Here is a 24,141-nt window from a genome sequence, read left to right as displayed (position 1 = left end):
ATTGCGGCAGATTCAGGACCTGTGCAGGGCCCCAGTGTCTGTCAAAGCGATGTAGCTAGACCCAGGCTGGATAGCGCGCGTTGTGAGTTTACACTTCGCTGTAACTACCAGGGTCGGTTATTTTTCTCAGTCTTTCTCTTACAAAACTTAGAACTGTAGCGATCTACAATGCTCAGATCGCTCAGCAAAATCTCCTCGTGTGTAGGGCCCATTAGGCATAGCACAACTAAGCCTACAACTAAGCTGTCACTAACTGTTGTGTAAACACTGAAATACTTTTATATACTGCCCAGTTAGTTGTCTGGTCAAGCATGCTACTGGACTTTAATCTCAAAAATATTGGATCATTTCACAAAATGACCATTGTTCGTGATGAATTAATGGTGCAAGTTTTTTTTTTTTTTTTTTAAGATTTCTTGGATTTTTCTTTTTAAATTCCCACAATAAAACATACTGCATTTATATTATATGTATCGTCAAAAGAAATGTCCAATTCTGTGCTCATAAATGTGACATGTACAGTATGTTCCTCTCCACATGCCTACTGCAGGTGCTGCATTTGGCAGGCTGGTTGGCGAGAGTATGGCTGCCTGGTTCCCAGATGGCATTCACAGTGATGGCAGCACATATCGAATTGTACCTGGTGGTTACGCAGTTGTCGGTAAGATAAGATTTTGTTTTCACTTCAGTATTTTACAAATTCTGCTATATACAAGCACTAGTGCAGCTGTTGTGGAACTACACATCCCAGCATGCCCTGACACAATTTTGCAGTTTGGCAGGGCACAGGGCTGTAACTATGGTGGTTCTACATGTGCCACCAAGCAGGGCACAGCAAGGCAGGGGGCGCTGTTCTGCAGAGCCTGTCATTTTTATTTATTATCAAACTCACTTGCAACTTCCTCCTCTTTAATCACCTGGCCGCCGCCATCTCCCCCTCATGCCCATAATCACCTCCAGTCACACGTTCCTCTATTTAGGGCACACAGTTGAAAATGCTATCATACATGCCATAAAGGAACAATCAGTGAGGTTTCTGAATGCAAGGTCGGAGATTTGAATCCTGGGAGGATGGTGTGATTGAGGGTCCCAGGGTACGACTGCTAAGAAATGTGAGGTTGAAAATAAAGGATTATGTAACTAAATAACAAAGAGATTTCAAATGAAGTGCATAAATGACCGTAAAAAAGGACTGACTGTATACTGTACTGCATATGGGTGTTCTATAGTGTGTGTGTGAATCTATATATGTGTGTGTATATATGTATATATATATATATGTGTGTGTGTGTGTGTGTGTGTGTGTATATGTATGTTCTATACCCTTTCTTCTCTCTCTCTATTCTGTACCTCTATTAACAGTGAGGTACTTAGAAGTGCAGCTACCTACACAGCGCAGGGAAGGACACAACTCCTTTTTGTCATATATATATATATATATATATATAAAGGCAGAGAGTGACCCAAAAAAGCGCCCGATAGAGTATAGCAGCTACTCCACAAATCCCCCCTGTTAGTGGGAGATAGAATGCAACAAAGAGAAAAAGAGAGAGTGGAGAGCGCTAAAGGTTTTACAACCACCTTGAAATGAGTATAGTGCAAAAACACAGAATACAGTTAAAATTACTTTTTATTAAAAATTCGATGATCACATCAGGATTTCATCTTTAGGATGCAGTTTCAATAACCCAACGCGTTTCGTCTTGAAAAAGACTTCATCAGGGTTTTTTTTTACATGCACAAAGGACTGAGAATCAACAGGATTGATAATCAACATTAACCCCTTCCCGACATTTGACGTATATATACGTCATGGCCGGGATGTACTTCCCGACACATGACGTATATATACGTCATGACTTTAAAGTGCCACCGCGTCCAGAGACGCGGTGACAGAGGGATGATGTCTGCTGTCCCTGACAGCAGACATCCTCCCTCATTGCCCAGGGGGGCAGCTATGCCCCCCGTCATGGGCGATCGCTGTGATTGGCTGTTCAAACATGAACAGCCAAAATCAGCGTTGAAATGTGTGATGTGTAAAAATTAGACGCTGCTGCCCCCTAGTGTCCAAAAAAATTAAAGGAGGTTAAAATAATGATTTTTTAATAAAGTATAGATATGGTCTTTGTTAGTTATTAACTATTTTGAGTGGTATGATTATTTGTCTCACAAGCAGAAAATGTAACATTTTGCAAATAGCAAAATGTTCCATTTTTTTACGACATTTTGGTATTTTTCACAAAAAAAAAAAAATGCTATCGACCAAAATTTACCACTAATTTAAAGTACAATGTGTCACGGGAAAACAATCTCAAAATCACTGGGATAAGTAAAAGCAAAAAAAAGTTATCCCCACTTAAGTGATACATGTCAGATTTGAAAAAAAGGCCTCTGTCAGGAAGGCAAAAACATGCTGCGTCGGGAAGGGGTTAATGCTGAAAACACCTGTCCTTTAGAACGGATGGCGGTTTCCAAACGGTGATAGTCTTTACTGTGGTATGGTGTCACAGCCTTAATATGAAGGTGATTTTAGGGCTGAGAATAGGACTCCGTGGGAGTGTTAATCGACCCTTATGTCCAAAGTGGTGGGTATGAAGATTATAAATACCAAATGGTGACGGGAAATACGTCTGTATGTCAACATACAGGGTGCCCTGACAATCACTGGTCCACCTCAGATGTTTATGATCCAATTCACCAGATAGTTAGGCACAATGGGGTAGAATATCTGTTGAGGAGTGAACGCCAGTATCCTGATAGTGAGCTATTAACAGTGAGGTACTTAGAAGTGCAGCTACCTACACAGCGCAGGGAAGGACACAACTACTTTTTGTCATATATATATATATATATATATATATATATATATATATATATATATATATATATATATATATATATATATATATATATATATATATATATATATATATATATATATAAATAAGTGTGCAAGTCCCACAAACGTCCAGTTGCAACATGGGTTAAAAATAGAACCAAAATCCAAGATTCCTGCACTCCAGTCTGTTATACGACCGGCAGCTCCTGATTAGACACCCGGATTTTGAAGGTCAATCAATCTATAAAAGAAGCAAAGGAGCGCTCCATAGTGCAATATGTAATGTCATTATTGACATAAAAAGCTTTTAAGAACACATAAAAGCAATGGGTAACGTACCCTTACTGACGGTTGTCACAACCGCAGTGTTTAACAGCGTGGATCTGTGAATCTCACAGAGTGACGGAGAGGTTACACTCACACAGCTCAACACAGCAGATCGACGCTAGGCCACGCCCCAACGCGTTTCGTCATCAACGGACAAGTCCGTTGATGACGAAACGCAATGTGTTCCCTTTATTTTTAGATATACATACATACATACATACATACATATACACACACACACACACACACACACACACACACGGGAAAGGGCATCATAGCAAGTACTGTCACTGGGCGAGGGCTCGCCTTATGTCCCTGGTTGAGGTGTACACTGCTTTTTCTGGCTCAGGGCACCAAAATAACCAGTAGCTGCTCTGGCAGGGTATTCTGGGATGTGGTGTTCCACAACAGATGGAGGGCCAATGTTGAATACCCCTGCTCTGTTGCCTTTCCTAGGAGCGGCTGCACTTTCTGGAGCTGTCACACACACCGTGTCCACCGCTGTCATCGTCTTTGAGCTGACAGGGCAGATTTCTCATATCCTTCCAGTGATGATTGCAGTCATTCTGGCAAATGCAGTTGCCCAGAGTCTGCAGCCGTCCCTTTACGACAGTATTATCCGCATCAAGAAGCTGCCCTACCTCCCAGAACTGGGGTTTGGCCATCAGGAGTGAGTATTCGATATGTTGTATTGACAGAATAATTGTAATTCATCTTATTATTGTTAATTAAATTTGTATTACAATTTATTTACTAAATACCCCGTATGCTGTAGTTTTTTATCACTATAATAAAGGCAGAGACTTCATACTCGGCTAATTTACCAAGAATAAACATACGGATGTGAGGTGCTAGAAATGATAACGTGTGCTAAAACACGATTCAGATCTTAAGAGTTAACTATGATTAGACCTCTTGGCAGATGTGTGACGTACATTAGTTATGTTTGCATTGCAGGAGGTACAATGTGCGGGTGGAGGACATAATGCTGAGAAACATTCCCTTTGTGACACTGAACACCAAGTACCGGGAACTACAGGAGCTGCTCACAGACTGCCGCATGAAGAACCTGGCATTGGTAGAAACAGCAGGTATGATGAGACATAGGTGAAGGAGCTGTGCTCTTCCCATGAGACACAGGCTCATTTACAAACTACAAGTAAATGCTGACCAGTACCACCACTACATCTCTCTCAGTGCCAGTGTGCCTACCAGTCCTTCTAGCACCTCGCTATGGGTGGGATGCCGCTGGTTTTGTTTTTTAGATGCATCCCGGCTCTCTACGCACGCATATTGGTATCTAGTAACACTGTATGCATGAAGAGTTTAGCAAAGATTTGCAGTTCTTGTGGTAACCGCTTTCCTTTGCAATAATAGCACTTCCAGGTTTAGGACCCAGAGTCCTATCTGCACAATGCGTTGAGTGACGCATCACGGGGGGCGTGGATGTATCCAGTTTGATCCCTCAAAGCATGGAGGGCACTGCCAATTTGAAAATTGTGTTGCCCACTGCAAACAAGCCATGGAATCTATCGCATTCTGGGCTTTGTGTATAATCTGCATATTTCGGAGGTTTGACTGCTTTTTACACTTTACACTGCATCTCGCCCTATGGGTGTAATTCAGACATGACTCCAGTGAAATCCCACCTTGTAAGTTAATGTGCACGCCGTGCCAATGGATGTATTACAGGTGCACATCCGTTCGCACCTCTACGAATACGTCCGAGATCCATCAGAACAGGATCGTCATCTAATGATTTTTACATCGAGCACAAGTCATCGCAGGAGCCGCGTAGCTCTAGACTTGCTGTCAGTCACCTTGTGAGTGGCCAGCCAACAGAACTAGTTGCAGGAGTTCATCGCAGGACTGCCTCGAGCATGCATACTGTGAGCCATGTACCATGCGCAGTGTATCAGTAATTGCCCGCAGTGCGAATGTGCTTTTCTGCAAGGACAAGATCAGATCTGATGGCAAGCTTGCACTTCTCCCCTCAAGGCCATACGAATTGGCACCTTTCCCCAAAGCACTGTTTGCAATTACTGTTTGCAACAATGTCCGGTTTCAGAATAAAACCTATAAACATAAAGACTTATACACACAGGGCAATGTTTATTAGCCCAGTGTACTGAGAGATCTATTCTAGTCAGATCACTTTGCACACAGGGCTTGCTAGATTGCCCATACACACGTAGCAATGTGTGTTTGGGTGATCTGTGCTATCCATTGTTCTATGATAAGTAACACTGGTGTTTTGACTAGATCTTGACTATATGTAGTTAAGATCTAGTCAGGCAATGGCGACTCACAGGACCGGAACTCGGGGGCATACACACAGAGCGATCTGTGCTCAACTCTAGTCAGATTGCTTAAAAAATGGGCTAAAATCGCCCAGTGTTTAGGCCCCATAACTTATTTCACATATACCTCTCTACAAACAACACAAAGAAAGTTTGTGTTGCTTCAAGACTAGTAGTAGTTAAAAAGATTTAAAAAGATATCAAAGCTAAATTAGGTGCTTGAAATATTTTGAGTGCTTCCTATGACACGCTGCTCTGCAGTAAATGGTGTGAGCATATCACTATGAAATAGGGCTTGGAAAGAGGCTGGCATATGGGCACTATAATCACTAATCAGTAATTGTATCAGGGTTATTTGGGTAGTTTCTGTTGTCATTCTCATTTAAAAAGAGTAAACACAGTTGTTTGACAATAAATGGCTTCACCCCACCACTAACCATGAGTGAAAGAAATGTTTGTGAGTTATCATTCATATTCTCTGACAAATGGCCAGAAAATCACAAATTCTGCTAGGGTATGTAAACATATGGGCACAACTGTATGTCTCTTCGAGGGTGATGTCCTTTTTTTGTCTCAAACACCTACCTCCACCCTCCCACATCTTCATGATCTTCTGACTACATTTAGTAAAGTTCCTTATAGTAGAGTAACACGACTAAGGGGGAGATTCTCTAAGAATCTCCGCCCCCCTCGCCGCCCATCGCAATTATAAATATCGCATATGTTCTAACATACGCGATAATTATGGCAAAGGACAGCTCTTGCGTTAAGAGCTGTCCTTTGCGGTGAGAGTCGCCGGGTCCCAGCAGGTCCCGGCGGCTCCCCCCTCCCTCACACACCCAGCGCTGCTGCTGCTGCGCCGGGCTCTCCTCCTCCCTGCACCCAGAAGAGGATCAGTGCAGGAAGGAGGTCACAGGTCCGGGCAGCACTGCTCTGTGCTGCCCGGACACAGGTGAGGGGGCGATGTGGGGCGGCGGGGGTCCGTGCGGGGCGGCGGTGGGTTGTTGCGGGGAAGCGGTGGGATGCGGTAGAAGCCCATTGGCTTCTATGGGGCATCGCCAGATTTTTCTGGCGATGCCCCCCGCCGCGTTAACCCAGCGGGGGATGCTTACAGCATCCCAAAATGTGGTAAAAACCCCGATAACGGGGTTTTTACCGCATTTCTTGTTTAGAGAATCTCCCCCTAAATCTGATGCCTTGACGATAAATTTAAAAAGTGGCAATCTTACTTTCCCTTTATCCATACAATTGGAATACCAAATTCATCATATACTTAGAAATCCGCATGCCTCCCTCTACCTCAGCAGTCTTTGATGTGAAGTTACCACCCCTCATTGTCACCCCCCAAACTTTGACTTTGTCTTGGCTCTTCTATGAGTTTTCATGGTTGGTTCCTTTGGCCACTTTTAATAAGTCTCTGTTTCCAAAGCTCATTATTTATTCTGAATAATCACCTTATTTTTCCCAGGAAATGCTTGGATGAATGTAGGATCATACTCACTAAACACTTGTGGAAATCTCACCCACCTTAATTGGCTCATTCCCACATTGTTTTACCCAGACACCATGGAGGTCTATTCCTTCCCGATTCTGTCCACATATCAGGATGCCTTTCTCCTATCTCAACTAAAATACTGGATAACTGATACCTTTACATCTCCCTGCGTAATGTTTGAACATACTAAATGTTCCGCATATCCCATCGTAGATATACTATGGAAAATTACGATTGCCAAACATGCCCTTACTCCCCTCTACTTCTTTTGCTATACGTGCAAGGGACAAACTAGTTTTCAAATTGCCTGACTGAAGCCCCCCAATTGCAGCAAAGTTGTTGCAAGCCATCGCTATATTGGTTCCCAATTTGAACATATCTGTGACTCCGGTGTAATATATGTGTATTAGGTGACATCCTGGATGGAAACTCTCTATCCACGTTTCCTCAGCTTTAAGACCCATTCCATCCAGGGAACTATGTATTTACTTCCAGATTCGTCACTGGTTCCAGAGCCTGACTCCCCCAGTGCTGTATCTCAATCTGTACTGTCTCGTTTAATGTCAGCTCAGACTAGTAAGGAAATCTCCTTCTGGTAGGATGATGTCATTAATTTACCCAAATCTTAAAAGTCCAATGCTCCTTGACATTACAATATCTGACTGCCAATGGGAACGTATATAGATTGTACCTTGCACCTGATAGATTACATAACTTCTGGCCATCCTGCTCCAAACACTGCTGGAGTAACTGTGGCAAGGTTGGCCATCTGTCTCATGTCTTTTGGTCCTGTATTGCATGACTACTGGTTGGAAGTTTTTCGGATGATCAATAAGGTCTTGGACCTTTACCTCAGCCCAACCCCACCGATAGCACTATTACATCTCTACCCCCCTGAGGTCCCATCACACTGTAGGTATTTGCTGGGACAAATATGTATCGTGGTGAGGGCCACACTAGCCGCAGCATGGAAACCAAATTTCTCCCGTGCTCTTCCACGCCTTCTACCCCAATCATAAAATGGATGGCCTGGCATGAATATGTTACTGAAGGAGCGGGACCGGCTATGATTTATTATTATTTTGTGTTGTCTTGTTCTTTATGTCAAGCTTTGCTTTTTATGTTATTACTGTGTGCATCCCATGCCCCTATTCTTGTTACCCCCTTACCCCTTTCTTTTTTTTGTATCCCCTTTTTGTTTGCTATAAATTTAATAAAATATATTGATGAAGAAAAGAACGTGTGGCACACCACAGAGCCAGCAAGGGGCTTCTTTCTGATCGCCCTCCTTTCGGAGTACCAGTGGTCAGGATTCTGATGTCGGTATACTGACCGCTGGAATCCCATCTGACGAACAGCTATACCACACCACTCACTATTACTAATGGCAGGTTTTAACATATGTGCATAGACTGCTGTGTAACAGACCTAAACCAATGAGTTTACGTTTTCTTCTAGAGTCCAGGGAAATACTCTTTCAAATGGAAATTTTCAGTTTATGATTTATTAAGGACACAGTGCAATCAATGTCATGACACATTGGAGCAGGGGAGAGTCCATTCTTATTTTTGTATTTAAAGTGATCAGTTAGTACTGTATAACTGCTAAACTTTCTGTATTTCTGCCAATTGTGTTACTATGATTTTTCCATTACCACACATGCTTTTCATTTTCTTTTTTCATTTATTAATATTTTTAGTTTTGTTTTGGTCTAACTTTTCTGTTTTGTGAATTGTTCTTTAAGCAAAAGTGAAATGATTCTGCACAGAGTATGGCATGAGGCGTAATTACAGGGATGGGGTTATAGGCCACATGTCTGTGGAAGGGGTTATTCTGTTAGTCACACCACCTGCTATGGTTATGGAAGTGTCACTCCAGGATCACCCTCATTTCTCCTTTACCTAACCAGCTTTGTTTCCATAGCAACTGAAAATGCCTGGTCTCCATAGCAACAAAAAATGAGTGAAGTAAAATAAGAAATATTTGCCCTTTACCATTCCCTCCATTGTAAATCACGTCAATGCTTTTGTGCATTGGGAGTTACCTTATTGATCAGTAGTATAAATGTACACAATCCATACACCATTTATCAACAGGATTATCAGTGGTTCCCAATCAGCCCTCAAGGAGTACTAACAGTTCTGGTTTTACGTATATCCATACTTGGCCACAGGTGAGTTAAATGGTACCTCAGTCAATGGGGCAGATGTACTCAGTAGTGATGAGAGGGAGATATCCATGCACGTGCTGCTGGAGGGGCCTGGGTCCGCTGCAAGTATACATATAATTAAGGTTGGCGGCATCTTCCCAGTGATATCTTAGGAAGATGGCACCCACACAATGAAAGTAACAACTCTGGCACTGTGCCAGGTTTTTTGCTGTCTAGTGCAAATGTCCCATCTTCTGTAATATAACTGGGTGATGGGCGAGGAGGAGGGACACGCAGCTTTGGAAAGTGATAAAACATCTTCTAACTGTTATGTTACAGGCTGTGTATGAAAAATGACCATTTATAAATGAAATTATTATTAATTTTTATTATTTTAGTGCTCTTTCTCCAATAGAACTCAAAGTGCTTTTAGAAGGCTTGATTGATAATCTATATCTCTCAACTTTATCACTCTCCAAGTCTTAATACATCTGCCCCTAAATTAGTACCTCACTCAATATAAGTTGACCATCTGTGCTGAGCCATGAATATCTGTAATACCTGAATTGTTAAGAACAATACACGCTGGGCAATTATCAGCTCACTTTTACCGTTTGACCTGCTTTCAGCTCCAAAGCTTATTGCCCGGCGGTGAGTGCGGTGCTCGCTCCCGCATCATTGCCGGCCTCCGCTGCTCATTTGCTGGTATTACCAGCAGATGAGTGGCAGAATGGTCTGCTTTCCATAGCCACCCACACCGGGGGAAATCACTTGAACAGGCGAAAATTGCTCAGTGTGTATGCCCAGTGATTTTCCCCTTTAGTGCTGTGCATAAAGGCTGGGCAAAAACACCCAGTGTGTATGCACCCAATAGTGGACCATTTTGGCATGCATGTGTGGGCTAGAGAGTGAGAATGGTAACATTCTTTATAACAACATTGTGTGGTACTTGTTTCCTAGCACAGCGCCCATTGTATGCCATCGCATACCACTAATTAAGGTATGCGATGGGACCCGATTTTCGGGTCCTTAGAGCCGAACTGTATAATTTTAATATCACGTCGCATCGCATGCCATTACAATGGCATGCAATGCGATTTTTATTTGTACAGGCACCCTGATGGGTGATTACAATGTTAAATGCACCCCCCATTGTTAACGCCACCCCCACGATCAACGCCAACCCGAAGCATGGCGAGCGCAGCGAGGGGCGGCGGTACACGTCCTCCGACCTTTTCATACCCCCACTATCCACATCGGCGCGGAGTTGATGTTATATAGTGTGGCGAGCCCCCAAGACCGAAGCGTGGCGAGCGGACGCGGAATACATGTGAAGTAATCCGCGTCCCCTCGCGGTGCTCGCCACACTATATGAAATCAACTCCACATCGACGTGGATAGTGGGGGTATGAAAAGGTCGGAGGACACGTACCGCCGCCCCTCACGGGCTCGCTGCGCTCGCCACGCTTCGGGGGTGGCGTTAACAATGGGGGTGCATTTTACATAGTAATCACCCATCAGGGTGCCTGTACAATTAAAAAATCGGGTCTGATCGCATCGCATGCGATCGGGTCGCATGCGATGCAAACTAAACTATGGCATAAGATGAAAATCGTGGGCGCCGTGCTAGGAAACAAGTACCCATTGTGTTATATAAACCATATATAAACAATAATTCCTGCACCATTATTGTACAGTGGATGTATGTTACCCCAATGCAGAATAACCAGCAAACTGGTTATAGAAGGAAATGTTAATGAAGAAATACAGTTCTGTCAGAGACCGTGGAAGTGCGGTCAGTTATTGATGAGATGAGCACAATATGCAGATAGATCTAAATATATGAAGAATAGTAGAGATGTAAACGGCAATCTACTACTTCTGAAAGTATTAGGATTTATATGGAAAAAAATTGTATTTCTATATAAATCTATACTAATCTGGTGGCTACCCCAATGCTCTTTTGTTGCAGACCTGCAGCTCTCAGATGGTACCCATTTGTTCCAGACCTGTAATTTCTGCACCTCTTAGATGGTACCCTTTTGTTTCAGACCTCTGTGATTTCTGCACCTTTTAGATGGTATCCTTTTTTCCCAGACCTCATTGATACCTGCACCTTGTATCTGGTACCCTTTTGTTCCAGACCTCAGTGATTTCTGCACCTCTTAGATGGTACCCTTTTGCTCCAGACCTCAAAGATTTTTGCACCTCTTAGACAGTACCCTTTCGTACCAGACCTCCATGATATATGCACCTTGTAGCTGGTACCCTTTTGTTCCAGACCTCCGTGATATCTGCACTTCTTAGATGGTACCCTTTTGTTCCAGACCTCAGTGATTTCTGCACCTCTTAGATGGTATCCTTTTTTTCCAGACCTCATTGATATCTGCATCTTGTAGCTGGTACCCTTTTGTTCCAGACCACATTGATACCTGCACCTTGTAGCTGGTACCCTGTTACAGACCTCAGTAATTTCTGCACCTCTTAGATGGTACCCTTTTGTTCCAGACCTCAAAGATTTTTGCACCTCTTATACGGTACCCTTTCGTACCAGACCTCCATGATATTTGCACCTTGTAGCTGGTACCCTTTTGTTCCAGACCTCCTTGATATCTACACCTTGTAGATGGTACCTGTTTGTACCAGACCTCCGTGATATCTGCACTTCTTAGATGGTACCCTTTTGCATAGCACAAGAGTCACCTGACCGATGTTCAGCATTTATAGTTTTCAGTAGAAATTGGCCTCCCACTTTTATTGAGTATTATGAAATAAACGACAGATTAGTCTCCTGCTGGTAAACATATGATAACCTTAATATGCACTCATGCTTTATGCACAGACAGATACAGATGCAGGTTGTACACCTTTGCACAAATTCAGATTTTCTGCCTCTGCAATAACCGGGTTCTTTTCTAGTTTATGGAGTTTATTCCACAAAACCTAGGTGCACCAAGGTGTGCAGTGCTTTAGGTTACAGAGGTGCACCAGTAATTTAGAAAGGATTTATGTGAAGTGATAGATATGCTTTTGGCTGACTGTGATGTGTTTAGTGTACTTGAGATGTAGGATCCCTTCCATGCCATTGTACATCTTTCTACTGCAGTGATAAAGTGGCTGGTGATAACGCAGCAGCCAGTCAGCTCCTAACTGTCATTTATCAAACCCTGCTTGTAACTTGACAGTTAGGAACTGATTAGCTGGTGCATTATCACCTTCCACTTTATTACTTCACCAGGCTTAATACATGCGCCCATCGTTCCCTGCATGTGGGTGCTCGCTGTAAACTGCTGTAACTACACCAATTAGCCTTTCATGGCTGATGCTCAAAGACCAAGCTCAGAGATTAGTACGGAGAGTACAGTTTTACTTGTATATAAACTGTGAGCTGCTCTTCTGTATTTCCTCACTTCCAGCACTGCCTAACCATTGTACTTGTATATAACATGTTATTGTCTGTATGGCTAACCAGCTAGCCGTAACTCAGAATTTCCAAGTAAACCATTGCTTTCCTCTAGCTGGTATTTTTTATTCTACATCATTAATATTAAGAATATGAAAGTGTGTGCAGTGGAAGAGGATGCTATAAAATATTGATGCAGTGATTGTCTCCTTTCCCAGAGTCCATGGTGTTGCTGGGCTCCATTGAATGCTCTCAGCTGGTATCTCTGCTGCGGTTTCAGCTCAGCAGAAAGCGTCGCCTGCAGCAGCTGCGAGAGAAGGAAAGTGGGGGAAGAAAAGAAATGGAGAGCACTGTGCGATTCCAGGTGAATGTTATAGCAGCTTCCTGCCATCACCGCTATGTCACTGCTTAAAGGACATCGTCACCTTCATTTCACTTTTATGGTTTAAATTAGAGTTGGCTGCATCTATGTACACCACTTAAAAATGTGACTCATGTACACAGGCTAAGTAAAGTGTACTTTATATTTTTAGGAAACCACAATGTGTTTAACGCTTGTGAGAAGATGCCTTCCCCTAAAAAGAAGGGCAAATGGAATCCTAGCGGAGTGTCTGTAACAGTTGGAGTGGAGTTCAGTTCCCCTGCAGATTAGGGAACAGAGGGCTGCAGTGAAGCCTTGTCAGGGAGGGATAGTGGGAGTCCTGCACATTTACCAGTTACATTTGTGCTTTTGCTTTTGCTAAATAAAACCGCTACTTAAGGATGTCTTGTTAGAAGTGGCCGGCAGTGTGCACACTACCTACCAGGTGCCAGTGCCCAGTAAGTGCCAAAACCAATAATGCTAATGAAAATAAGTGTCCGAGACTGGAGTGTGCATCTGCACCAGTGCATAGTCATCCTTCAGAGGAATGGTGCCAGGCAGCTGTAGGAACTAATTAGGATGTCATACAGCAAAATCCACATCTCCCTAATTGGATGCTTGTCCGGACACCTGGCAGATTAAGGGCAAAGGGAAATAACTTGCTGACACCAGCAAAATATTGGGCACAGTTATTGCTCAGACTGTCAGTCTAAATACAACAAAGTTGCTTTCTGTAAGTGTCTGGATGTTCAAAATGACCTTATTTATACTAAAATGAGGATAAGTGTCTAATTAGTACACTATGTATAGATGGCTCTGATGTCACAGTGTATTTGTTCTGTGACCATGGGTGTTCTTTACATTTACTGTGAATCAGTTCTGTGTGATGTATTATACATAGGAGAACCACACTGTGTGTTATTTCTATTTATTAGTCAGACAACCTCTTACGGTGCCCATACAAGGGTCTGATTTGGGCCAATTTCATCCGATTACGATTGATCAGGCCAATATATCTGGTGAAATTGACCCAAATTGAAGATGTTTGACATCAGATCGGATCCTGTGTGCATCGGTTCCTGTATTGCATCCGATTTCTGAGAGTTCTTTTACATGCAATATACAGTATGTAAATGCAATTTATTGCATTTAAAAAATGGCACATCAAGTGCCAAGTCGGAAAGGAGCCCTCCCGGGGAGCTGCCAGGGAAGTTCATAGCCAAACAGGTCCGACTTGTGCATCAGACAAGTCGGACCTGTGTATGGCCACCTTACTTTCTTAAATTTACATGAAATTATGATTTTTTTTTTAAAACGTACATATAAAAAATATATTCTACCTTCTAAAGTAGACATTGTCAAGCCGGTGTAAACAATAATACAATTGCCAGGCTGTTCTTTCTATTGTGTCAGAAGAAAACTGGTCAAAACAAAAGCTCAAATCTTATGTGCGGTTTAATATGTATATTGTATGTGACTAGGACGCATCAGGAGACTGCGCTGATTACATCCCCTGCACCCCTATGGGAGTGTCCAGCTCTGACAGGTCCCCCCCCCCAGCAGTACAGAGTAAATCAGGAGATGAGTGATCTGTTAGGCTTCATATGACAGGACTAATAATATTATGTGAGGTGGAGAATGGAGTTTACCAGAGAGATTGTGGAAGAAGCACAGGCATTCTGCAGCACAGGCATCAGGCGTGATGGAGGCTGTTCTTGGAATTTGTTGTATTGAAGACTGTATGGAACATGTTGGGCATTGGAGGCTGTGGATGGGATGCCGTTTTCACAGGTTTGGCCGCTAGATAGATGGCGCTACACAAAAGAAGCCCCAAGGCTTTATTTTCCCATTGCCCTCTGTGAGGGATAATCTGTTACCTCCAAGGACCCGCCACCACCGGAAGTCTAGTGAGTGCAAATTGCAGTACTTATCAGGATGGCTGCCCTGTGCTTCACACATACAATGATAATAGACACCGATTTGCATGGGATTGGTGTCAAGATGCATAGCACTGAACATGGGAGGCTTGCTGCATCCTGTCCTGTGTACAGGGATACTGATGCATAGCACTGAACATGGGAGGCTTGCTGCATCCTGTCCTGTGTATGGTGCACAGGGATACTGTGCATTTGGCACATGGCAGAGGTTGATTAGCAGCTGTGTATGGGGCACGTGGAACATTAAAGACTGTGGGAGGTTTCCAATTATCTACGATCACTGATCACAAGTGATTGGCTCCCCGGGGGATATCAAATTTGATTTCACTGAACCTGTGTGTTTTCTGGAGGATGTGTGTTTTTATTGGGCAATCTAATTGGATAGTCTGAGTTAAAAAAAAAACCATTGGTGAAACATCGGGAGTACTCGGGGGTCAATGGGTACCCCATGTGTCCGGAGAATTGGAGAGGATGTATTAACCTTTGATATATATTGTTTTTTTTGTTAAATGTAAGCTCTAATCTACTTATACAGTATATGCCATTTTATTATTTTTATTCCTCAGATAGCTACAGAGGAATCTACATTTTCCCCACCTCGAGTAGGAGAAACCCGGAAGCCCCTTAAACCAGCCCTGAAACGTAACCAAAGTAGCCTGACTGAGTATTCACAAGGTATTTGAGAACTGCTCAGGTAGAATCTCATTTCCAGTAGGGAAAAGCCAGTAAGTAATGCCTACTCTCCTCTGTTTACAGATGATTCTGATAACTCAGTAGCTGCCCTGAAAAATATCTTCTGTGCCAAAGATTTAAGTGACGATATGGAGGTAAGAGATGCTCCTGAAATACAGATTCTCACAACACCTTTGTTATATGTATGGTGTAAGACAGGTCCTGTATTTTTATATATCATTTGTTTTACTTGCTACTGTGTCTCTGCTATTACTCTCCAACTAACCATCTCTGCCATTTCACTTCATTGTACTCACCATGTAGTCCTCCCATTTGCTTTCTATGTTGTTGCTAACATAAGTCTTCCCAGAGTCCTGCGTCTCCCTCAAAGACTAAGCCCAAACGGATGCGTCTGTTTTGTAAGGTAAGTAAGCAAATAATCTCTACCCTGTGCTTCACAATAGCATTTTCTCGAAACCACTACCATGGCGGAACTGTCCTATACTGTACATCCCTTTTCTGATTCTTGTATTCATGCACACATACATAACCATGCCCATATTCATGTACACATCCTCTGCTAGTATCCTGGCATATGGAGTGTTATAAAGTGTTTGAAAAACACTTGGAATGATTGAATATATTTTATCCAATAAGTGACAGATTTTAAAATTAACGTTCTTTGTTAATCCTCTTGTGGCATCACATAAATCACATACGTTTTATTACTGAGATAACCTAGTAAGGTAAGAAATGCATTAGATTAGGCAGAGACCCCTATCTTTATCATCTCTTTTTATAGCGATGTGATGTCACAGGAGGATAAATAAAGAATGGCTCTAATTGGATCTGTGCATATTGTATTTTAATTGTAATTCTATTGTGTACAGTCCTCAGGACAATCAGAAATAATGATGTCATTGGATGCAGTGGGTTTAATTCATAGTATTGCTCTGTTCTCCGGTCTGAACCTTTGTGTAAACCTATGGCAGTACTTGTGTATTATCTGGGCGCCTGATTTTACAAAAAATTGTGTCGCAACGCATGCAATCATATCGCATGAGATGCGATGCGATTGGACCCGCTTTTTAATTGTACAGGCACAGAGATGCCTGATTCCTATGTTAAATGCCCCCCCAGACCCAATTTTTTTTTTTTTATTGAACACCCACCCTGATGGGTAATTATTATGTTAAATGGCCCCCCATTGTTAACGCCACCCCACTATCAACGCCAACCCGAAGTGTGGCAAGCGCAGCGACCCCTTGAGGGGCAGCAGTACACGTCCTCCGACCTTTTCATACCCCTACTATCCACGTTGGCGTGGAGTTGATTTTATATAGTGTGGCGAGCCCGAAGCGTGGCGAGCCCGAAGCGTGATGCGGATTACTTCACATATATTCCCTGTCCCCTCGCGGGGCTAGCTATGCTCGCCACGCTTCGGGCTCGGTGGCTTGCCACACTATATAAAATCAACTCCACGCCGACGTGGATAGTGGGGGTATGAAAAGGTCGGAGGACATGTACCGCCACCCCTCGCGGGCTCGCCACGCTTCGGGTTGGCGTTGATACTGGGGTGGCGTTAACAATAGGGGGTGGGGGGGGGGGAGCATTTCACATAGTAATCACCTATCAGGGTGGGTGTACAATTGAAAATGGGGTATGGGGGTGCATTTAACATTGTAATCAGGCGTCAGGGTGCCTGTACAATGTAATATCGGGTATAATCGCGTCGCATCGCATGCCATTATAATGGCATGCGATATTAAAATTGTACACTCTGCCCGGGGAAGGCTCAAAATCGACAAAGGTGAATGAGTGAACCCTTCAACCAGCGCTTGTGAAATTAAAGAAGGTTTACTTCCCTTCAGTTGTAACAGGGTAATTCCTTCCTCATTTGTAAAGTGTGTCACAGCCTCAGATCGATATACCATGTAAAAACAAGGTTAGAGGATCATCGCATAACACAGTATTTAATTGACACACATATAAAATCCAAACATAGGTAAAAATCCAAACATTAAAAATGAGCATACAATAAAGTGACGTAGTGCATGAAACCAATGAGGTGTAATGGAATCGGGACATCTGTCAGAATGAACTTCGGTCTACAGTCATTAGGTCGACCCCACTAGGTCGACTGGCAGGAAGGTCGACCTGACTTAAGGTCGACATGGGCCAAGGTCGACATGACTTAAGGTCGAATTTGCATAAAGGTCGACATGAGGAATGTCGACTGGTCATAAGGTCGACATGGGTTTTTCACTGTTTTTTGATCCGAATGTCGACACAGTCGACATGGACACAGTTGTCAATGAGAATCAGACCCTCGCATCGCTCGCGATGCTTCGGGCACGGTGCCTCGCTGCGCTCGGCACACTATTTTATTCTCCCGCCACGCCCTAGTGGATGGTAGGGCATGAAATACCGCCTGTCGGCACATGTCGGCTCAAAAAACCCATGTCGACCTTATGACCAGTCGACCTTCCTCATGTTGACCTTTATACAAATTCGACTTTAAGTCATGTCGACCTTGGCCCATGTCGACCTTAAGTCAGGTCGACCTTCCTGCCAGTCGACCTAGTGGGGTCGACCTAATGACTGTAGACCTAAGTTCATTCTAATAGATGACCGCTTCCCGGTGTAATTACCAGATGGTAATGAACTGTGATGTTATTACAGTTCAAACAGGCATGGCATTATGCCAATATGGATCCCGGGTCACATACAGCAAAGACCAGTCCGTGGGTAATAGCCTCAAAGATGACAGCCAGTCACTTCCACCGACGTGTTATGCGATGATCCTCTAACCTTGTTTTTACATGGTATATCGATCTGAGGCTGTGACACACTTTACAAATGAGGAAGGAATTACCCTGTTACAACTGAAGGGAAGTAAACCTTCTTTAGTTTCACAAGCGCTGGTTGAAGGGTTCACTCATTCACCTTTGTCAATTGTCTTTATTGTGGGGGATTGGAGAAACACCCCAGAGTGTGCCCATCCTAGCAGCTTGTTTGTTGCTCACTGTGGTGAATACCAATTGTATTTGTATAAGGCTCAAAATCGGGTCGCATTGCATCCCATGCCTTAATTAGTGGCATGCGATATATCACAAGTATTACACAAGTACCCCTATGGCTGCAGGATTGCATTCTTACTGTGCCTTTCTTGCTACTCATTTGAGAGAATAGCTATGTCCCATTTAAGATAAAGCTGTCAGCTTGATGTTCTGGAATATCTGTACTGTGATAAACTGAGATGCTGATATGCTGCCTTTCAGGGGGAAGACATGGATGAGATAGACACAATGACACAGTCACAGGTGAGTCTGATTTGTTGGGTGTCTGCTTTGAACTTGCTTTACATGTTGTGGTCTTTAATAGAATGGGATCAGTAAGAAGAAGGTGACAAGTATTTGGTCTGTGATACACATCCTTAAGCCTACTGGAAAGTATTTCAGATTTACAGATATGGACAAATGTGTTGGTACCTTCTATGACAAAAGAAGCCCCACATTTGTGACATCTACATGTCATTTTTCATTCTATTTGCATTACTTGTTTCATTCAGCAAAATATTTTAAATAATACATAAAAATGGCATGGCTAACCATGCTGGGACTCTTAAGCTAATATTTTGTTGCACAACCGTTACAGGCAATCACTGTACTGAAGTAACTATCTCTCTCGATGATACTTCTGTAGCTGTTAACAAGTACTGTGGCCCACTCCCTTTTGGCCTACAGTAACAGATGTCTTCGGTGTGATGGGTGCCACTGCCTTCCCCAGACTACATACTTCAGCTCTTTCCATAGATGCTCCATGGGATTCAGATCAGGATAACTTCAGAATAGTTCATTGTGTTTTTATTATTGAGGTAAAAGTACAGAAGCTGTAGTTATTGATTGAGCAGAGTACTCAGAGGAATAATTTGCAGGGCAGATTTGTCAAAGCTTGGAGAGACCCACCAATTAGCTCCTGTAATTTTTTTTCTAACCCAGCCTATGGCAGTTGGGAACATGTTCTTTATCTCTCTCCACTTTATTTCTCCAAACTTTGATACATCTCCCCATGTCATGGATTAAATAAGTCCTAAAATAGACAGTCATCAATCAGGCCTAGATTTACATTTGTCCTTATTTTTGGAATTCCCTCTTCCTTCAGAGCACTATTTACTAATGAATTCCGACATGTTTCTTCTGTAGATAGTCTGCTAGTAATTCACTTATGTCTGTCAGGCATTTATGGAAGATTAATCGTGCCGCTTATATAGAAGCCTTATTGCAGTGTACAGGTATTACAGGCATTCTATGCTTGAGAAATAGCTGCCTGAAATGTTGTACACATTTGTTTTATAAACTGCTATTGCCAAAAGATTCTTTGGACAGCCAATAAGCTTAAAGAACAGGGCCTAGTCACTCTCATTAATATTCATGAATATTTATAGCTGACACCAGGCGGCAAAAACCCACATGGCCAAAAGCCGTACTGTACACAGCAGTTAATAATGGACAGAATTGTGTCCATTTACACGGGACGGACACGGCCCAGCCGCCCTGTTGCAGCCAGCGGTCACCACTGGAAAGGATGGCTGCCGGGCTGTGGCCATACCGACCATTGTAAACTTCTTGGCCGTGTTGGGTTTCGCCGCCCGGCACCTGCCGGTGTGTGTGAAAGGGGCCTAAGGCTGTTATCATCATGCATGTGTATAAATATAATATAGAATATGTAATACAGCTGTACCACGGAGTAAATCTAACCTGTTCATTTATATTGGTAAAAACAGCTTATGTGCTATACCAATTGCAGCTGCAAAAATAATCAATATAGCATACATTTTTTAGTCCAAAAGAAATTGGTTGGAATTAGGGCGAGTAGCTCAACAGACTCAATATACTGGTATTTATTAGATCACAGGTTCTCAAACTCTGTCCTCCAGACCCCACACAGTGCATGTTTTGCAGGTTTCCTCACAGAATCACAAGTGAAATAATTATCTCCACCTGTGGATCTTTTAAAATGTGTCAGTCAGTAATGAGTGCACCTGCCGTGTGACCTGTAAAACGTGAACTGTGTGGGGTCCTGAGGACCGAGTTTGAGAACCCCTGTATTAGATGCATGCAAGCAAGGAACATATTAGACATAAACTGGAATCAATTCTAGGCCCGTCCTTGGTTTAGATTGTATGACAGTTGCTGGTTGAGTGCATGTGCTCTGTAATCCTCCTGTTTTAGTATCTTTCCAGTTTCTGTTAGCATTTTGGTTTAGTAACGGGAAATTATGTAAAACATTGTTTTAAATGTCTCTTGTTTCCATCAGATCTTAGAGTGGGAGGAGCTTCAGCTGGACGAAACAATGAATTTCAATAACTGCAAGATTGACCCTGCTCCGTTCCAGCTGGTGGAAAGAACTTCTCTACATAAAGTACAAAGCATAAGACACATACTATATCTGCATACCTTCTGTCTTCCATGATGTCTGGCTTGCCTTTATTTCAGCTTATTAACCTTGCTATCAGGATATGAAATATACAAATAACTGTCACTCAAGTCAGTTACTGTAGTAATTTTTATATTTTGCCTTTGTTGAGGACCATAGTAATACCATTTCAAGAATCAAATATATATATATCTATATATATAAATAGAGATATAGATAGATATATATATATATATATATATATAGATAGATATATATATATATATATATATATATATATATATATATATATATATATATATCCCCAATTGTCCAACTCGCGCTGTGCACTATTTCACAAATTTGAATTCTATATTTGGCAGCCTCACCACGAAGTTCCCTGAGGGGTAGGGAACATACAAACCACAATATCTTTACCCAATAGTGGTATGGCACCCAATGTTATGATAAAAGATAAAATGTCCAAATACAATGTATATTATCCAAATCCAATGAAGTAAACGGGGAGAAATCTTCCGATATTTGTTTATTTGTTTGTCTTCACAGGATTATCAAGATTAAAATCGCAAGAAGGCCTTCTCTGAAGCAACCAGAAGTACCATTGGAGAGTATACTTTTTATCATCGGATAAGGGACCTCATCCGTAATATAGGTTCAGTAGTGACCCCTATAACAGAGGAGGCGGACAGAAATACCAGAACCACTTATTTTTATCGGCAACTCATTGCCAGTTTTTTACAAACACATGATAATAAATGTATGTGTTAGACAAATAGGGTTTATCAAGTCCCATGTAAATAAAGTCATTGAAGACGTTCTACAAAAGGAAGCTTTCAACTTTATTCATAATAGTAATCATAATCAAAAGATTATTATGTTCCCCTGATGAAGTCTCTGAGACGAAACGTGTTGGGATTTCTCTACATGCGATTTTAATCTTGATAATCCTGTGAAGACAAACAAATAAACAAATATCGGAAGATTTCTCCCCGAATGGAGGAATAGCAGCATGTATCGGAGATTTGCACAGATGCTAGTTGTTTCTATGGGTGCGCTGATGGATTTGTGGGTAGGGTTACCACCTTTCCCCTTTAATTCCGGACACATATTAATTACACAGGTTCTGTGGCTGGCTGACTACAAGACTCCATTTCACCTGGTTTTAAACTTCCACAGAACCTGTGCAAATAATATGTGTCCGGAATTAAAGGGGAAAGGTGGTAACCCTAATTGTGGGCTATTCAAAGGTGAATTTCTGCAGAGATCTGTTTGACTTCAGATAGAGATCATATAAATGTATTGGATGCCGACCAACACAGAAAAGCTGTAGCTGTATCTATTGCAGGAAACTGATGTGTGGTGCAACATGACTGTTAGTGCGTATACTACAGCACAGGAAGATACATGTACTTGGCGTGTGTGCATGTAAATATGCTGTTTGTAGAGTTATTTATGTCCAACATCCAGACAATGCCGCACAAGGCTAAATGTTTGTAAATGACCTTATTGTTGGTTGGGGCCTGCATGTAAAATATATTAGCAGAAGTATATGAGGTCATCACAAATATATTTACCATCTTTCCGTGTCCTTAGGCACACACCGTTTTCTCTTTGCTGGGGATGGACCACGCCTATGTAACGTCCATAGGGAGACTAATTGGCATGGTGACTCTGAGAGAGGTAAATATTGGCTATACGATGAGGGCATCAGAAGCCATGGTAGCCGCATAGCTGGTAGTCTGTCAGCGCCTTGTGGATGGGAAGTTTGCTTGCAGCTGACCATAAACCATTCTGCTTACTTATTTTTGCAGCTCCGTAAGGCTATAGAGGGCTCGGTGAACGCAAAGGGTGCTAAAGTGCGCCCTCCTTTGGCCAGTTTCAGAGACAGTTTCACAAGTAGTAGTGAGACAGAGATCACCAATGTCAACAAACTGTGGGAAAGAAGCAGACGGCACCTGCTGCCCCGTGAGTCCAGCCCATCTGATAGTGATGATAAGTGATCTTACTGTGAACGGATTTATCAGCCAACCTGCACCTGGGGGACTCCGGGATTGGACATCAGTACTTCCACCACAAATCTGAAACACGCTGCTGAGCTATTTAATAGGAGTCTTCCATTGCAACTCCAGGGGAGTAGTAGGAGTCGGGTAATTATGACATGGTCTTTCCTGGCTTTCTCCACAGAAGTGCTTTGGAGCATCTCAATGATAGGAACTCTCCACCTGTAATTATCACAGGAATTGAGCACAATCTGGCACAGGCGTGATAACACAGTGACTGGACAGGAACTGGACTGCAATAAATCAGTAGCCATACTTTTTAATCTCTGGTTGCTACATGCTGGACATGAAGGGTTAACACTGCCACTAATTTTATGTATGTATTATATTAAAATAAATTAATGTTGTGCTGTGTGATGTCCTAAAATTGACACGCAAAAAAACAGGTTCTCTGCCAGTGTACAGAGACCCAAGTTACTGACAATGACAAGTGGATGGGTGTTATATTAAATTGTGCTAATTTACCCAGATTATAAATCCTACCCCTGATACTAGACCTGTGATCTCTTAGCAGGGATACAATTTCTCATAGGTTGGGTAGTTGCCATGATGCATGGACAGCTCTATACTGAAGCACATGGCAAATCCTTGTGTTGGACTGCAATGTTAGTCTATGAAATATGAGGGCACATTGTCCTTTCATGGAATAAGTGTTTTTTTTTATCTTGACCGTTCTAAACCCAGGTCCAGTGACCATATTTAATGATCTATAAAACCATGAAACAAATTATACCACAAATGGTTCCAGGTAGTGGGATAGGTAGTCACACACTAGCAGAGAAGTATGCTTGCAGCAACCATAACATTATTTGAAAATAAATCTCTAATATGAAGCAAAACAATTACCGGCTAGGGCCTCATTTACGGGCAGAGTTTTTCACATTACTTTACTAAAACTAATGTTAATAAGTTTCGACATAACTTTAGTATCACCTAAATGCATCAGTGTTTTATTAGCTGGACTGCTCCAAACCTTTTTTGGTCATATCTTTTTTAGTAAGCAGGTCGCATTTCCCATACTGCTAATGGGAAATGTGATCTGGCTGAACTTACTGAAGAAAAAAAACAAAAAAAACATAAGCTGGCAAATTCACACGGCTCACTACAAATTCTGGTTTCTGCACCGCTTTCTCTGCTCCGAGGTTGGTATCTGTGACAG

General features: G+C 42.4%; 1 protein-coding gene across 4 annotated transcripts in view; it reads left to right on the top strand.

Annotated features, from left to right (window-relative positions):
- The window catches only part of CLCN2 (chloride voltage-gated channel 2), a 123,825-nt gene extending 100,496 nt beyond the window's left edge, over positions 1–23,329 (top strand). For 2 of the 4 annotated variants that reach the window (XM_083177418.1, XM_083177415.1), the window contains 11 exons: positions 551–661; positions 3,623–3,836; positions 4,124–4,257; positions 12,732–12,877; positions 15,378–15,486; positions 15,568–15,638; positions 15,845–15,907; positions 18,765–18,806; positions 20,803–20,907; positions 22,516–22,602; positions 22,734–23,329. In XM_083177418.1, coding sequence (XP_083033544.1) covers positions 551–661; positions 3,623–3,836; positions 4,124–4,257; positions 12,732–12,877; positions 15,378–15,486; positions 15,568–15,638; positions 15,845–15,907; positions 18,765–18,806; positions 20,803–20,907; positions 22,516–22,602; positions 22,734–22,922 — 1,271 coding nt within the window. In that variant the 3' untranslated portion in view covers positions 22,923–23,329. The remainder of the gene's footprint in view (positions 1–550; positions 662–3,622; positions 3,837–4,123; positions 4,258–12,731; positions 12,878–15,377; positions 15,487–15,567; positions 15,639–15,844; positions 15,908–18,764; positions 18,807–20,802; positions 20,908–22,515; positions 22,603–22,733) is intronic. The other 2 variants (XM_083177416.1, XM_083177417.1) reach the window with 2 other exon arrangements.
- Positions 23,330–24,141: the final 812 nt, after the last annotated feature.

This window comes from Crinia signifera, chromosome 3 (genome assembly GCF_055691185.1).
Source record: "Crinia signifera chromosome 3, ASM5569118v1, whole genome shotgun sequence".
NCBI lineage: Eukaryota > Metazoa > Chordata > Amphibia > Anura > Myobatrachidae > Crinia > Crinia signifera.
Note: the sequence above shows the minus strand (reverse complement) of the source record. Positions and strands in the feature narration are given on the sequence as shown.